The sequence below is a fragment of the Dendropsophus ebraccatus genome, chromosome 11 (assembly GCF_027789765.1).
Source record: "Dendropsophus ebraccatus isolate aDenEbr1 chromosome 11, aDenEbr1.pat, whole genome shotgun sequence".
Taxonomy (NCBI): Eukaryota; Metazoa; Chordata; class Amphibia; order Anura; family Hylidae; genus Dendropsophus; species Dendropsophus ebraccatus.
The window spans coordinates 47,386,489-47,404,024 of record NC_091464.1 but is presented as its reverse complement, the minus strand read 5'-3'; the positions used below and the strand labels follow the sequence as shown (position 1 = coordinate 47,404,024).

The 17,536-nt window shown below is 42.7% G+C and overlaps 1 protein-coding gene across 1 annotated transcript in view; it reads right to left on the bottom strand.

Moving 5' to 3' along the window:
• SH2B2 (SH2B adaptor protein 2) overlaps positions 1 to 17,536 on the bottom strand; it is a 75,492-nt gene that overhangs the window by 33,932 nt on the left and 24,024 nt on the right. The window contains exon 2 of the mRNA XM_069944973.1: positions 574 to 1,454. Within this exon, the coding sequence (XP_069801074.1) occupies positions 574 to 1,428 (855 nt within the window). The 5' untranslated portion in view covers positions 1,429 to 1,454. The remainder of the gene's footprint in view (positions 1 to 573; positions 1,455 to 17,536) is intronic.

The window sequence follows — 17,536 nt, the reverse complement described above, 5'->3', positions numbered from 1 at the left end:
CCAGTATATGCACAGAATATAACATGCTTGCTCTGCTTCTTTTTCTAACTTTCCTCGGTTAACTGCTACTAATGCCTCTACCCCTCCCAGCAGATCTCCTATCATGACATTTATAACATATGACAGCGGAGCCCCTAAAGAACACTTTAGTGGTAAAGTACTTTCTTCTCAAAGAGTGCAAGTTATACATTGTCTAAAGTTCTTTAGTACATTCCTCCTGATTGTTCCTATGAACATTCATTCAGGCGATAATCAGCCCATGTAAAGGGCCCTTAAGGCTGCCCATACACATCAGGCTAATCTAATCTGTACTGTGACTGTTCTCCAACTTGACTGTTCTCCAACGGCAGATGTTGGGGAAAATGAGGGTCGGCATGTAGGATTTGCTATGGGGCACAACTATGTCTGAACCTTTTCTTCTATTCCATTGGATGGCCTTAGGCTTATACCACTATCCTGTACAGGAAGGTAATAAAATAAAACTAGGTCCTCAGTTAATATCAATTTTCTGCTCAGACAACATACTTAATTTTAGAACAAAGTGCAGTTTAGGATAATATTCGTATTTCTTACCTTAGGAGGCACATAGAATTCAAGGAGAAATCTTTCTCCCTCCATTTTCACGGCTTTTCTCAAAAGTAAACGGCATTTTTGCCACTGAGAGCTACCAACACAATTGGTGTCATCAGCGACCATGTACCTGAGAGTTCCTTCTCTCTGAATATCGAGAGCATCTACTTTAGCCGCCTGCATTTTTGACAGTCGTAATTTATGAGTCCATTTTTCCCGTGGCTCCACTTGATCCTTGCTGCCTGCTGTGCAATGTTCCCGCTCTGACCGTTTTATTGTTCCATTGTCTATGCTGGGCTCTGGAGAGGACTTTCTATGCCACATCTCCTTCATGCCATCCACCACACACAAACTCATGTTCCTCAATGAGAAACCCTTTTTAAATTTTGGCTTGGAGCTCCCATGCACTGAAACATCCTCAGAGCTTCGTGAGTGTCCATAGGATGAAACTTTGTGAGCCCTGGCTTGAGTCCGACTTACATATTTATTTGTCATTGTATTATTCTCCATGCTGTCCAATGACTCTGTGGAAGTTTCCTCTTTCCTGGAGACAAAATCCCTTGCTAAAGGCACCTGGCAATTTTGTAGTCCTACAAAGGGTACAATGTTATACTTTGTTGGAGAGTCAGATACATATACCCTGCTAACCTCAAAGCTGAAGAAATCTAAAAAATTGGCAGCAAAATGGTTGGAGAATGAGGTCTCTGCCCCTGGAGCATTATAGTGAGGGTTCTCCTTTAAAAACTGGCAGAATTTTTGAGCAAAGTCCACTGCAGCGGATTGTGCGTGAAGCTCGCAGAACTCCTTCCAGTCAGGAAGCTGGGAGGAAGAGTCTTGATTAAGTGCATCACCATTCATGGCTGGTCCATTCCTCTCTAAGAAATCTGCAAGGCAAAATGAAGAAAAATTACTGATTCTGTGTGGACTTCATGGCATATGGGTAAATGTTTTCATTTTATGTTTGCATTTTTTTAAATATTTGCATCATATGACTGATTGATCCAACTGAGGTAGAATTAATGTATATCTACTAACTTTATTTTGTGGTTTTTCCACTTTTTTTAATTCCCATAGAGCAGGGGACACTGAGGAAGAAGGTACTTTTCTTACTTTCATCCTCAGCACTATTTTCCTGCAATCCTCCATGAACATTCATCCAGCGCTCTGCAGTGATGAGCAGCCAGAGTGACATCAATATGGAGTGCTGCTTCAATATTCATTACCAGGCAGGGGGTGGGTGGGTGTGTAGGTTGGTGCACTGAGGGTTGCAGTCCTGTCTAGAGATGAGCGAACCGGGTTCGGGCCCATCTGAACCCGAACGATCGCATTTGATTAGCGGGGGCTGCTGAACTTGGATATAGCTCTAAGGTTGTCTGAAAAACATGGATACAGCCAATGACTATATCCATGTTTTCCACATAACCTTAGGGCTTTATCCAACTTCAGCAGCCACTGCTAATCAAATGCCGAACATCCGGGTTCGGATCGACTCGAGCATGCTCCAGGTTCGCTCATGTCTAGTCCTGTCCCCAGTGCACCAAATCACCTAATTAACATAATGCTCAAACGGTGATAGCAGGAAATCAGTGCTAGGGAGGAAGGTAAAAAAACAACCTTCTTCCTCAGTGCTTCCTATTCTATGGGAACATAACAGAAGGATAGAGTCTCCCAACTTTCTGTTAGTGTCCCTTTAATGTTTTAACTAGTTTCAGAATATGTCCTCATAAAGGGGTTGGAGTTCAATTTCTTTTATAGAACATTAGATCTGCTTTACTTTTCACAGCCATAAAGTTGAGGGGGTTTCTTGGCTAAAATGATTGATGGCCTATCCTTGAGATAGGCCAACAACTGGTGATGGGGGGGAGGGGTTGGTAGTTTCTGACACCCAGCAGCCCTGCTGATCAGCTGGTTAGGAAAGTCACTGTGTAGTAATGGTGCTGGGTTAATGCAGTTGTGCAGTACAACACTATTGACTTTAATGAGGATTTGTTTGCAAGAACAACTGTACTTTTGAATGGCATCTTTCATTTAACCGTATAATGTATGGCAGCCTCTGTATGACAGGTGGCTGCCTGCACCGGAAGCCAGAAGAGGAGGACTCACCAAGAAGAGGAGCTGGAGGCAGCAGGGGGAGAGGTGAGTAGCTGGTGGGGGATCCTGTACAGAGGGAGCCCCGATATGTCCCGATAAGCCCGCCCCCCGCGATAAGCCCCGCCCCCGGCACCAGAGCTGACAGGTCACCCAGCTCTCCCCTAATCCTGTATGTCAGTATAATGGAGGTCACCCAGCTCTCCCCTAATCCTGTATGTCAGTGTAATGGAGGTCACCCAGCTCTCCCCTAATCCTGTATGTCAGTGTAATGGAGGTCACCCAGCTCTCCCCTAATCCTGTATGTCAGTGTATAATGGAGGTCACCCAGCTCTCCCCTAATCCTGTATGTCAGTGTAATGGAGGTCACCCAGCTCTCCCCTAATCCTGTATGTCAGTGTAATGGAGGTCACCCAGCTCTCCCCTAATCCTGTATGTCAGTGTATAATGGAGGTCACCCAGCTCTCCCCTAATCCTGTATGTCAGTATAATGGAGGTCACCCAGCTCTCCCCTAATCCTGTATGTCAGTATAATGGAGGTCACCCAGCTCTCCCCTAATCCTGTATGGCAGTATAATAGAGGTCACCCAGCTCTCCCCTAATCCTGTATGTCAGTGTAATGGAGGTCACCCAGCTCTCCCCTAATCCTGTATGTCAGTGTAATGGAGGTCACCCAGCTCTCCCCTAATTCTGTATGTCAGTGTAATGGAGGTCACCCAGCTCTCCCCTAATCCTGTATGTCAGTATAATGGAGGTCACCCAGCTCTCCCCTAATCCTTTATGTCAGTGTATAATGGAGGTCACCCAGCTCTCCCCTAATCCTGTATGTCAGTGTATAATGGAGGTCACCCAGCTCTCCCCTAATCCTGTATGTCAGTGTAATGGAGGTCACCCAGCTCTCCCCTAATCCTGTATGGCAGTGTATAATGGAGGTCACCCAGCTCTCCCCTAATCCTGTATGTCAGTATAATGGAAGTCACCCAGCTCTCCCCTAATCCTGAATGTCAGTATAATGGAGGTCACCCAGCTCTCCCCTAATCCTGTATGTCAGTGTAATAGAGGTCACCCCGCTCTCCCCTAATCCTGTATGTCAGTGTATAATGGAGGTCACCCAGCTCTCCCCTAATCCTGTATGTCAGTGTATAATGGAGGTCACCCAGCTCTCCCATAATCCTGTATGTCAGTGTATAATGGAGGTCACCCAGCTCTCCCCTAATCCTGTATGTCAGTATAATGGAGGTCACCCAGCTCTCCCCTAATCCTGTATGTCAGTATAATGGAGGTCACCCAGCTCTCCCCTAATCCTGTATGTCAGTATAATGGAGGTCACCCAGCTCTCCCCTAATCCTGTATGTCAGTGTATAATGGAGGTCACCCAGCTCTCCCCTAATCCTGTATGTCAGTGTATAATGGAGGTCACCCAGCTCTCCCCTAATCCTGTATGTTAGTATAATGGAGGTCACCCAGCTCTCCCCTAATCCTGTATGTCAGTATAATGGAGGTCACCCAGCTCTCCCCTAATCCTGTATGTCAGTATAATGGAGGTCACCCAGCTCTCCCCTAATCCTGTATGTCAGTGTAATGGAGGTCACCCAGCTCTCCCCTAATCCTGTATGTCAGTGTAATGGAGGTCACCCAGCTCTCCCCTAATCCTGTATGTCAGTGTAATGGAGGTCACCCAGCTGTCCCCTAATCCTGTATGTCAGTGTATAATGGAGGTCACCCAGCTCTCCCCTAATCCTGTATGTCAGCGTATAATGGAGGTCACCCAGCTCTCCCCTAATCCTGTATGTCAGTGTAATAGAGGTCATCCAGCTCTCCCCTATTCCTGTATGTCACTATATCAGTGTATAATGGAGGTCACCCAGCTTTCCCAGCATCCTGTATGTCAGTGTAATGGATGTCACCCAGCTCTCCCAGCATCCTGTATGTCAGTGTATAATGGAGGTCACCCAGCTTTCCCAGCATCCTGTATGTCAGTGTAATGGAGGTCATCCAGCTCTCCCAGCATACAGTTTGGGACCTTATAGGTGGGAAAGGGGAAGGAAGTTCCTGGATATGTGCGGATCCTGAGATGTTTGTCTGGCAGGTACAGAAGAGATGAATTGTAGCTGCAAGAAATCATCATGGAGGTCTGGGCCGGATGGAGAGGAAAAGTGAAAGTGACGCCTCAGATCAAAGAAGACGTCACCTGTGAGTCACTGTATGATGAATTTGTATTAAGTAGAACATTATCTGTTAGGAGGGCTGCACTGCTCTATGCTGCAATACACACACTGCTTCTTCCTAGTATCCTGAATCTTGATAAAAGCCCCCCCTTCCTTCCCTAGAGCGGAACTGAGTGAGGTGGGGGGGGGGGGGGGGGGCGCTTTTATCAAAATTCGCCCTGTTGCCAAAATGACCTAGAAACTGCCCTGGGTTGATATAGAATGGAGAGTGTGTCAGGCATCAGTGCGAGTTCAGGAGGAGGGCCAAGGAAGAGAGAAGGCTGGCTCACCACTACGCTTACAAGTAGAAAGTTGACTGGACATCTTGTTATTCTGCCACTTGTACAGCCAGTCAGCCACAGAGACACAGTGAGTGACTGGGTCTTGGTAAAACTCCCCTGCTGGGCCCACTGCAGCTCAGGGGCCCACCAGGGGATTCACCTGTTCTCCTGTGGGCATGTCTAAGCCTGTGTATGGTAAAGTTTTTTTTAACTTTATGCCCCCTTTTAAAGCCTGCACACACCGACGTTGACCTATATGCTTCATAGTGGTGGCTGCTTTTTTTGCAATGCCAAAAAATCCAAAAAAAAAAAAAAAAAAAAAAAAAATCGAACTTCCTGTATATTAATAAAATATCAACAATACACCGGGAAATAATTTTCTTTTTTCAGTTTTAGCAATGAATTTCTTAATTGGTGCTAAAAAATAGTTTTAGCAGTAATGTGTAAGGTGTGAACTGGACTCTAGCAGTAATAAGAAAAAGACACTTCTTGCCAGCTTTGAATCACATTCATTTTAATGGCTGAAAACATTAGCAGGATGACCTGCAGCAATAGCACAGAGAACACTGTCAAGAACTGTTCAACTCAATTTTAAGGAGGTTCAGTGGGTTCAAGATGTAGAAGACAAAACTTTCGGAATATTTACCTTAACCAAGATTCACCTTTCATAGCACTTGGCAGAAACAAACTTTGTGCATTAAACTAAACTTGGATAAATCATTCTATTTTGGCTTAAAAAATAAATAAATAAATATATATATATATATCTTAAAGATTTATTAGTAACATTTCTTTAAAATGTGACAAATTGGTGCAGCCAATGTACGTTATGAGAACGGTAAATGACATCCTCCACTACATCATTACTGAAAAGAGCTATTAGCGTCTCTGAAACGGCACTGATATTGGCAATATAGGGCCCTAAACAATTGGCAATTTCTCTATATTTCTAGTCACTCATTCTTATTCTGCAAGGTCACAAAACAGAGAATACAATAATGAGTGGATTGTGGTAGGTTCCATTAATTATTACACAGACTACGGTCATGCTGGCAATAGAAGTTTAAGAGTGCCTTCACATCTACCGGATCCACAGAGGATTCGCTGCGAGATACGCTGCGGATCTAGTCCCATTCATCCCAATAGAGCACATACTCGCAGCGGGATTGACATCGCGCTGTGAGTATGTGCGTTAACCCCCCGCCGCTGAGAGCATACATTACCTGCTTGGCGACGCGGCTGCATGTCAGGCTCCCTTCCCGCTTAGCCAATCAGTGCAGCCTTGCACTGACTGGCTGAGTGGGACCAGAACAGGGACTGGGACATGCAGCCGTGTTGCCATGCAGGTAATGTATGCTCTCAGCGGCAGGTTGCGGGTGGCGGGGGGTTAATGCACATACTCACAGCGGGATAAGTAGGTGTGAAGGCACCCTAAAGCGTATTTGTGATTAGAATATGCTGCCCTATGTGATAGGAGAACAGCTAGGGGCAGTGCTTATGTAAAGTGGTGGTGCTTAACAATCAAGCTATGTCTATGGCTGTATCCATATGACTCCCTAGGGCTGCCTCCAACTTCTTCAGCCACTGGTATTCAAATGCCAAACAATCTTATTCAGGAATGCTCAAGTTGCGCTCATCTCTAGTCCTGATATTTCATTCACTGTTCATACAACAGCAAAACAAATCAGACTTAGGGCCCTTTTACACAGAAAGATTATCTGACAGATTATCTGCCAAAGATTTGAAGCCAAAACCAGGAACAGACTATAAACAGAGATCCTGGCTTTGGCTTCAAATCTTTGGCAGATAATCTGTCAGATAATCTGTCTGTGTAAAAGGGCCCTTAGAGTGCGTTTACGCAGAAAGATTTATCTGACAGATTTTGGAAGCCAAAGCCAGGAATGAATTTAAAAAGAGGATAGATCCCAGTCTTTCCTTTATGGTGGATAAAGGCTGGAAACACAAAGGATAGGCGCTCCCTGGGTGAATCAGTAACGGAAATATAGGGTATATAGGGGTGATGGATGTGCTCACCTGGACGGGTTGTACTAAGAGCACAACACCTATATGCGCATAATTTATGATGGAGATCTAGATGCTGCCGCTCCGGGGAACCAAGACGGGGTGCCTCACGTCAAAGGTATCAGGACATATGGAATCGTGCAGATGGGATAGTGTATCACAGTAAGTGTACACTTACTCAAACCAGGAAATGGAGTCTTCGTGGCGCAGGGAGATCTCAGGACACGTAGGTATTGGAAAGGGTTGTTTTATTGCATAACGGCAACGCGTTTCTAGGCTACAAAGCCTCTTTATCAAGCCAGAATGATATGCATGCATACAGAGATAACATAGGGGTATTTAACATGAAAGGACGCGCCAAAAACTGACCGAGGGGGGCGGAGCTAGCCATAAGGAGGCGGTCTGAATTAACACAAACAATTGTAAAAACAAAATTAAATTATACATGGAAAGAACTTCTAGACTATAAAAACTATTAAAAACATGAAAATGCAATGAATCTTCCAAGATTGATCAGTTTTATATTTTATATGTATCGGTTAAGAATGATCACATGACTGTCATGTGATAGTCATGTGATCAGATAGTATTTGGGTCGGCATATATTATGCATAGTGATTGCGTGCATCAATAGTTATGTCAATAGACATTATGTATTAACTTGCGGTAAAAAAAACTCTAACCATAATACTTACAGTATAAAAACTCTAAAACATAGTAACGGCTTCTTTACGCCGCTGGCGCATGCGTAATGGTGTAAAGAGCGGCGCGTGCGCACTTTCAGGCTGTATAATGAAATCAAGTAAGTGGCAATGAAGGTATACTGCGTATGTGCATAAGGATATCGGTGGCGCACGCGTCTTTTACGTGCGTCTGTACCGCTATGAGACAAAAGAATGCTCGACTGGTTATTGTGAGGAACAAAGTCACAAAGAACAGCATCATGATCTAGAATAGTAAGTATATAGTAAATGATATATAAGTTTTAATAAAGGGGAAATATAATTTAGTGACTTTAAAAAAAAAAATATTATCTGCATCGCCGAGGTGAATTTAAAAAAAAACCCCATCGATATGTGGTATAAAAAGTGTTCTATTTGAGCGTAAAAGACCTAGTAGAGATGTGAGGTAAAGATGAGAGGATGAAAGAGGATGATAAAGAAGGACATGGAGGTACCGTGTGGGAAGAACATATATGGCAATATATAGCTATATAGGGTATGGCAACATGTGACATATGTATAATGAAGAGTAATGGCATATAGAGGAATAGAGAGGATAATTATATATCATCTCATATGCCTCGTTTGGACCCCTTGGTGTTAGGGTAACTAAAAACTATGCCATATAACAGCTAGGTGTGAAATGATGACATATGACACATGACAGCACGATGTGAGATGATGACATATGGCGGCAAGGTGTAAAATAATGACGTGTAGGATAGTGTAGATGTAGTTTGAAGTATATCAAATGTTTATTTCATACGCCTCGTTCAGACCCCTTGGTGTTAGGGTATCTAATTTGAAGATCCAATACATCTCTCTTCTTTTCAAAGTTTGAAAGCGTTGTTTGACGTCTATCGGGACATGGTCGATGGGACAAACAGAGAACTTTTCGAATGAACAGTTATGTGTGGTCAGTGCATGTTTAGATACACTGTGATTTTCCACACCGTTTATCACATTCCAACGATGTCTTTCCTTTATGACCTGATCCTTGTTTATAGTCTGCTCCTGGTTTTGGCTTCAAAGATCTGTCAGATAAATCTGTCTGTGTAAACGCACCATAATTAGGCTGGGTTCACATTACGTATATTTCAGTCAGTATTGTGGGCCTCATATTGCAACCAAAACCAGGAGTGGATTAAAAACACAGAAAGACTATGTTCACACAATGTTGAAATTGAGTGGATGGCCGCCATTTAATGGCAAATATTTGCTGTTATTTTAAAACAACGGCTGTTATATTGAAATAATGGCAGTTATTTACCGTTATACGGCGGCCATCCACTCAATTTCACTATTGTGTGAACAGAGCCTTTCTGTGTTTTTAATTCACTCCTGTTTTTTGTTGCAATATGAGGATCACAATACTGACTGAAATATACGTAGTGTGAACATAGCCTAATGGTGCGTTTACACAGACAGATTTATCTGACCAATTTTGGAAGCCAAAGTCAGGAATGGACTTGAAAAGACAGGGAATCTCAGTCTTTACTTTATGACCTGAATCCTGTTCATAGTCTGTTCCTGGCTTTGGTTTAAAAAATCTGTCAGATTAATCACTCTTTGTAAACGCACCATTAATTCTGTATATTGTCGCCAACTCTGTTATGTTTATTACCTTATTAATCGAACCCGAATGCTAATTTTATTCGCTTTGTTCTATAAGCAAACCAAAATCAATATGACTTCTTTATAATACATATTGTTTTTTCCCTATATTGTGCAATCAAATTTAACTCTCAACCATAACTGAAAGAGTTCTGGGTCCTGCGACCATAATATGCACATATGCATCGACAAACAATATTTATGGGCTACAAGGAATTCAGCAATTTTGGTTCTTACTTAAAATAGTCTCCATTCTTGAAAGTGTAGACTATTCAACTTCCTTAATTTTTAATTAAGAAAAGAGAACAGGATACATAATGGCCAGCTTTGTCACACAAACTAACAAACATTATGCCACATATATAAAGTATGTGTGCCACAATACAGAAGTCTATACTCTGAAAGGTGAATATGACTACATATTTGGAACAGTAAAGTGAACATCAGGTTTCTGTCACACCTGAGAACACCTGGTCTGTCTACACTGACTACAAACCATATGCACTCTGGTTTAATGGGAACCTGGCATAAAGGCCACCAATAACAGGCAACAACGTACACAACAAAATGAAGACTTTTACACTGTATATATTGTCACAGCACACTACACCAGACACCACGCTTCTCTCATTACTCCATGGTCAAGCGTACATTCACTTTTACAGTAGAAAAGAATAATACAAAGTAAGATAAAAATAATAGAATACTTAAACTAAGAGATAGGTGACAGGTAATTTGGCCAGTAGAGCCTGGCATTCAGTGCACAACTACTACAACTACATGGCCTACATGTAAATAAAGGTTTCTCCTGCCCCCAGTCAATCTATTTGGTGACTAGGGATCCATAGCTCACTTAGGGTCCTTTTACATTTAACAATTTTTGTACATCCACCGCTACAGGTGCTCATTTGCAGCACCTTTACCGGGCACGATTAAGCCAGCAGCCTGCTCTGCACAAAGGGCCCTATTACATGGGCCGATTATCGCGCGAAAGATCGTTAAATCGTTCGAATTTAAATGATAATCGTTCTGTGTAATTGCAGGCAACCATTGAAAAATCGTTCGTATGTCGTTGATTGTTGATTTAGGGCACTATTACACGGAACGATTATTGTGCGAAAAATCGTTACATCGTTCGAATTTAAACAATAATCATTCTGTGTAATGGCAGGCAACGATCGAAAAATCGCTCATATGTCGTTGATCGTTGATATAGAGCTGAACCTAAAATTATCATTAAACGTTCGCTGTAATTCCACGTTCGTTCGCTCAAGTTCCGCATTTTTTCACTAATCGTTCAGTGTAGTTGCACATTGTTCATTGTTTTGCTGGGATCAGAAGGAATGAACAATCATAGTAACGATTCCAATAACGATCATAGTAACGATAGTAACTAACGATTATTGTTCTGTGTAATATGGTGAACGATTTCAGGTTAACGATTAACAATCTCGTTTGCGATCGTTTATCGTTAATCGTTAAAAATCGCTCGGTGTAATAGGACCCTTAGATCTGAACCAAAAATTATCATTAATCGTTCGCTGTAATTCCATGTTCGTTCGCTCAGGTTCCGCATTTTTTCGCTAATCGTTCAGTGTAATTACACATTGTTCATTGTTTTTCTGGGATCAGAAGGAATAAACGATCGTAGTAACGATCGCAATAACGATCACAGTAACGATCGTAACTAACGATTATTGCTCTGTGTAATATAGTGAACAATTTAACGATAAACAATCTCGTTTGCGATAGTTTATTGTTAAAAATCGCTTAGGGTACTATTACACCAAGCAATTTTCCGACAACTAACGATTAACGATAAACGATCGCTAAGGCAAACGACCCGAAATCGTTCGCCCAAGTACACGAAACGATGATCGTTATTTATGATCGTTCTTGCGGTCGTTTAGTCGTCGCTATTGCGTACGTTTCAGCTGTGAATTCTTATTTCACCAAACGATGAGCAAACGATCAAACTATAAAAATATCTCGTTGGTCGTTTAATCGTTGCCTGCTATTACACGAAATGATTATCGTTCAAATCCGAACGATTTAACGATTTTCGAACGATAATCGTTAGTGTAATAGGACCCAAACAATTGCTGTATCGCTCGTGTGGTGCCCATTAACATTTATTGTTATTGGCCGCACATCTCCTATTTACGAAAAGAGATATGCGGGCAGTAACGATAGATTTTACCACAAAATCCAAATCAGGTGGCGAGTGGGCGTATTCTGTCTTGTCAGCTCCTCATTGGCATTTTTATAACGGCAGATCATAGGCCGAGCATTTTTAGGCATGCCCTTTGCTTAAAAATCGGCCTACATAAAAGGGCCTTTAGACTCGAAGGCAATATGAAGACGATGAATGTGCACAAATACAGTACTGTGCCAAAGAAATGTAGGCCAAAGGATGGAAGGATGAGTGATCACTGTTATTGATCTCTGACTCTTTCAAAGCTATTTTCCTTTTGTCTCTTAAAAGTAGATTAAGAATCATAAGGCTATATTGAGTGGCATAATTGTGCCGGCAGGGCTGCATAGACATTGTTAGTGATGTCCATGCAGCCCTTGCTATTATTAGCTATCAGACATGCATCAACTATTACATGGAGGGATTTTTAAACATGTTAAAGACAACGATCAACCAACGAGCTAATGATTGCTTGCTCCTCTGTTAATTGTTGTCTTTATTATATGGGGCAATTTCTACCTGATTCGACAGCTAATTGAACCATGTAATACTTAGAACCGTGTAATACTTAGAACCGTGTAATACTTAGAACTGTTACAAATTAGGTTATACCGTTAGAATAAAATACACTGTTCAGGGTACAAAAACAGTTACAGTGGGCTCCCCTGTTTAGTCATCTCATTTCTTGGCCAGAGCAAAGACAAGTAAAAAATATTTCTTTGTCACATTATTTTCGCTCGTTCAGCAGTCTTCGCACCATACTTCCTCCTTTGTCAATGCCCAGTAAAGAACTTGAAACTGGAAATAACCAAGCTACCTGTACGTCACCATAAACAAGAGTCCTGGGGACAATAATGCCAAGCCGAATCCCGTTCTAAACAGTGTGACACCATGCAACACAACATTGGCATGGGCAAAGTCATCAGTCAATTAAAATACTTAATTGTCTGAGAACAAGAATTAGGAAGTTCCCAAGGTCTAGATAATAAAAAAAAAATGGAATCATTTTAAAACAAGCAGTTGGGTAAAACGCTAAACCATCTCTCCAGATCATTAACTCGATAAACAACAAAACTCTGTTAATTCGACAAACATTAACCTTAATTTTTTAATACTAATACTCTATATAGTTCTGACACTAACCCCCGTCTTTAACTTTGATCTGGAATGTCAATGAACTTTATATCCACTGATGCGGTCTCCATGAGCTAAAAAAAAACTTCAAGAGGTGAAAGTTCATAAACAACCTATGAACTTTTCACAGTATGTGATGGGATTGCTTAAACAGAATATCTGGAAAGGAAACAACATTTTCCTACAGAATACCTGCTAGGGATAAGTTTAAGTTTAGCGCATAAGGGATGTTTTATTTAAACAATTATGAAAAACACTATATGAGTAACATATCCTATTCCAGTGGCAAGCTCCTGTCGACAGCCACAGTTCACGTCTCAAGCTAGCTGATTTTTTCCTTTTACTACCTATCTTCTTCTGCTTGTGGCCCTTGCTTCCAATCAATGCTGCCTCAGGTACCCGACACTCACTAACCATGCCAAACCTGGCAACCTATTTGATAGGTAAATCCACATCCCATCCTTTGACTGCCATCTAAGGTCCTCTTGATTTTTATCCTGGTTAAGACTCTTGGCTCTGGTCCTGTACTCACATTAGCTTCACTGAGTAAACCAGGTGACTATTCTGGGTATTATGTCCTAGGAACAAGTCTATGACTACTTGGGAATGGGAGGAGGCTAAGTGTAAAGAACAGGGTTTTACTGAGAGTAAGGTCCCTATAACGGCCGATCTGCTAGTGCTCGTTTACTGGGCCTATTCCACGGCCCAATGATCGTTTAGCGAGGGCTGCAGGGACATAGTTACCAATGTCCTTGCAGCCCTGGCAGCATACATTACCTAGCAGGACTTCTCCTCCGCTCCGTCTTCATCCCGGTCCCACTCGCAGCATCAACTCCGGAGCAGTCAGACCGCTCAGCCAATCACTGGCACGGCGGTCCAGGCCTGTGACTGGCTGAGCGGTCTGACAGCTCAGTCAGGCGGCACCAAAGCTGCTGCTGCGCGTGGGACTGGGATGAAGATGGAGCGGGAGAGAAGCCCTGCTAGGTACTGTATGCTGCTTGAATCAAGGGTCGCCCGCTGCGCATCACTATTCCACGCAGCGATGCGCGGTGGGTGACCGATGATTTTAGGTTTGGGCCTAAATAAATGATCAGCAGGTGTGATCAAGTTCTGTTTTTCTGCACTGGAACTGCAAAAAAAATTGAAGAACTACATTGTTCTCCATGTAACACAAATGTCCTCCACTCTAACAAAGATGGTACTAAATAGGGATACTGTCAGGTATGGGACCGAAGGACACGAGACAGGTGAGGCCCTAGCACTAACACCCGCCCTGCTGTCCCTGCCTGCTTACCGCAACTGCCCTAAGTGGCACCGGATAACTGGGAGACAGTCCCTAGCTTTAATAGGTGTAAACACAAAACGCGAACAAGATGGAACAAACACAGCAGGGTCAGGTAGCAAGGTCGGTAACAAACGGTCATTGCAGTACAAAGATGTAAGTCAAAGGGAAAGTCAGAAGCCAAAGACCAGGAATTCAATCAGGATAATGCTAGCTTAGTCACTTTCAGGTACTGAGGCTCTATTGCAGGCAAGGAAGGACACACAAGGGAGGATATTTATGGAGACTGAAGTCCCAGCCCCAGACCTCTATGCAAATCTGACTGGCAGTGCCGGATGCCAGTCAGTAAATGGAAACACATTATACCTCGACCAATGGGCCGGGGCAGTGAAGCCCCAGCCGCAACAGCAACAAAGGCCACATCCCTAACAAACTGCCAGGCCAGTCATCAGGGACGCCTTCAACACACTCCGGCGTGGACACTTGCAGTAGGCCAGCCGTATGCACCGGCAGTGCTGGGAAAAGAGCATGACGGCTGGCTCCTGACAGATACGTTGTCCATCGAAAGATATACTTTTTTAAGGGGGTTGGGCTGACTTACAGAAAAAAAAAGTAAAAGTGTTGCTTGCCTGATCCCTTTACCACCAACATTCTACCAAGCCACAGTGACAGCGGTAGCTTCTGACAGGGCGTTTCTTACATATAGGGATATGTTCACACAACGTACAACTATGGCCGTAGTTCTCGCTGCAGAACTACGGCCGTAGTTTTGCAGGGTGGAACAATGCCTTTTGATGAATGGGATCCCGGCCGGAGCGTACACACATTGTATACGCTCCGGCCGGGAGCCCATGCGGGCCCGCAAAAAACTGACAAGTCAGTTTTCTGCGGCAGGAATTCAATGAATTCCGGCCGCAGAAAGACCTGTCAGTTCACACAATGAAGCGAACAGCTCCGGCCGCTTGCTTCACTGTGGGCTATGGGAAGCTCTGATGCGGGCGCGCGCTGAAGCGCCCGCATTTGAGTTCCACGGCCGGCCGGATCATCCGGCCGTTCCGTGACCCCTCATACGTAGTGTGAACATAGCCTTAGAGTAAATGGCAAATGCTTTTAAACCTGATTAGGTGAGCTACATTTCAGTGAGTATTTTTCATTTACTGTAAGGGTTATGATTATGCTATCTGTGGCATGTACACATCTGAAAACTGGGGATGCCCACATATATGTGCACAGACAGGCATAGGCCTCATTGGCTTTAATGACCTGAATGTGGTCTAATGACTACATTCAGGCTATTTCCCGAAAGTATACATATATTCACTCAGTCTTAAAAGTGCAGCCCACCACGCCAGTTTTGACAGTTTGCCAAGGTATATGTGTTGTGGATGGCACAATCCTAATGTGAACCCAATCTTCAATGTAACATTAAATGTGAACGTCAAAGAGGGGTTAAATTTCAACAACTTATTAGTGTACTGACTATCCCAACTGTGTGGCATGCATATATGGATACCTGACTTGCTTACAGTAACTCAGTCTTGGTTGTTCTGCGGCCATAGAGCCCTTTTCATGGTAATGCAGTATCGTGTGAGTTCCTTTGGCTTAGACAGTGAACATGCACTATAATAAAGCCTGAAATGACTCCGGCCAGTGAAGATCTCCTCTGGGAGAGAACTTTCTGTGGTCTGCACTCCAGTTTTGTGTTTGGCATGAAGGTTGTATGCTCATCTTTTATTCAATGTTTACAGCTCTGCACATGCCGACGTCTCATCGGTGGCCCCTAGCAATGCCACTTAAAAGTCCCTCCAATGAAAATATAACACTATGTTCCTGTTTAATGGTAAGCCTCTGGTTTTGAAATTTATGTAGTAAACCATAAGATTCATGTTCGAACATTCCTGGGCTTTCATACAAGGCATCTTTTTTAAGCTATTTTTCTGTCCACACTGTTGCATCTATGTACGCAGCTACTTTGGATTTCTAATGTCTTGCCTTTGCTGACTGATCTGGAAAACGATCAATATCTTTTATTGATTTCTTTAGAAAACAGCATTAAATATTTACAGCCTGTACATTTTTCTTTCTGCCTCATAAATTTCATGTTGTTAGAGGAAAATATCAAGAGCATAAAAACAATAATCACATTACAGGCCAATATTTCTATGGATAGGACATTTTATCGAGAATCTAAAGGCCCTTTTACAGAGAAAGATTATCTGACAGATTATCTGCCAAAGATTTGAAGCCAAAGCCTGAAATGGACTATAAACAGAGATCAAGTCATAAAGGAAAGCCTGAGATTTCTCCTCTTTTCAAATCCATTCCTGGTTTTGGCTTCAAATCTTTGGCAGATAATCTGTCAGATAATCTTTCTGTGTAAAAGGGCCCTTACTTGGAACACTATGGTCAGCTCCACTATACAATGTGAATTGTTAATAGATGATAAAGGTTCCATATTAAAATGCTTTGTGGTTGCTAAAATAGGTCTACAATAGAGATGAGCGAACCGGGTTCGGGTTTGAGTCCATCCGAACCTGAACTTTCGGTATTTGATTAGCTGGGGCTGCTGAACTTGGATAAAGATCTAAGGTTGTCTGGAAAACATGGATACAGCCAATGGCTATATCCATGATTTCCACATAGCCTTAGGGCTTTATCCAACTTCAGCAGCCACCGCTAATCAAATGACGAATGTTCGGGGTCGGATGGACTCTAGCATGCTCCAGGTTCGCTCATCTCTAGTCTACAATCATTAGGAATGGAATCTATAGAGACTCCAGATACGTAGAAAACGTGAACAAATAGTTAATGGTTATGGGGACTACTGAGACAGCGATGGTCATATTCACATGGAACTGCAGGGTTGCCTATGGCCATTTATCAAGTTAAAGCTGTCTCTTTGCAAGTTAAGGTTAGAGAATGAGCAAGTGTGTGGTTGGTTGCCATAGGCTAAATAATGTTTCCACCATGTAAGGCGAAAAAATTATTAACTGGTGACATGGAAATAAACTGCCAGAACTGAGAAAGACTATAAAAAAAAAAAAAAGGAAAAGATTAGAAATGGTGGTTTGAAATAAAACGCAAGAAAAGATTCAGACTAGAGTTAAAGGGGTTATGCAGCGCTACAAAAACATGGCCACTTTCTTCCAGAGACAGCACCACTCTTGTCTGTAGCTTGGGCGGGGTTTTGCTGCTCAGTTCCATTGAAGCGAATAGCAAACCGCACCTGAACTGGAGACAAGAGTCGGGTTGTCTCTGAAAGAAAGTAGCCATATTTTTGTAGCACTGGATAACCGCTTTAAGTAAAAAAAATAAATAAAAAAAATGATAATAAAGAGACTGTCTCATCATGGCAAGCCTTTCTATATGTCATAAATAGGCATGTGGATGTCAAAGTGTGGTGAAGGAGCGAGACGGCACTC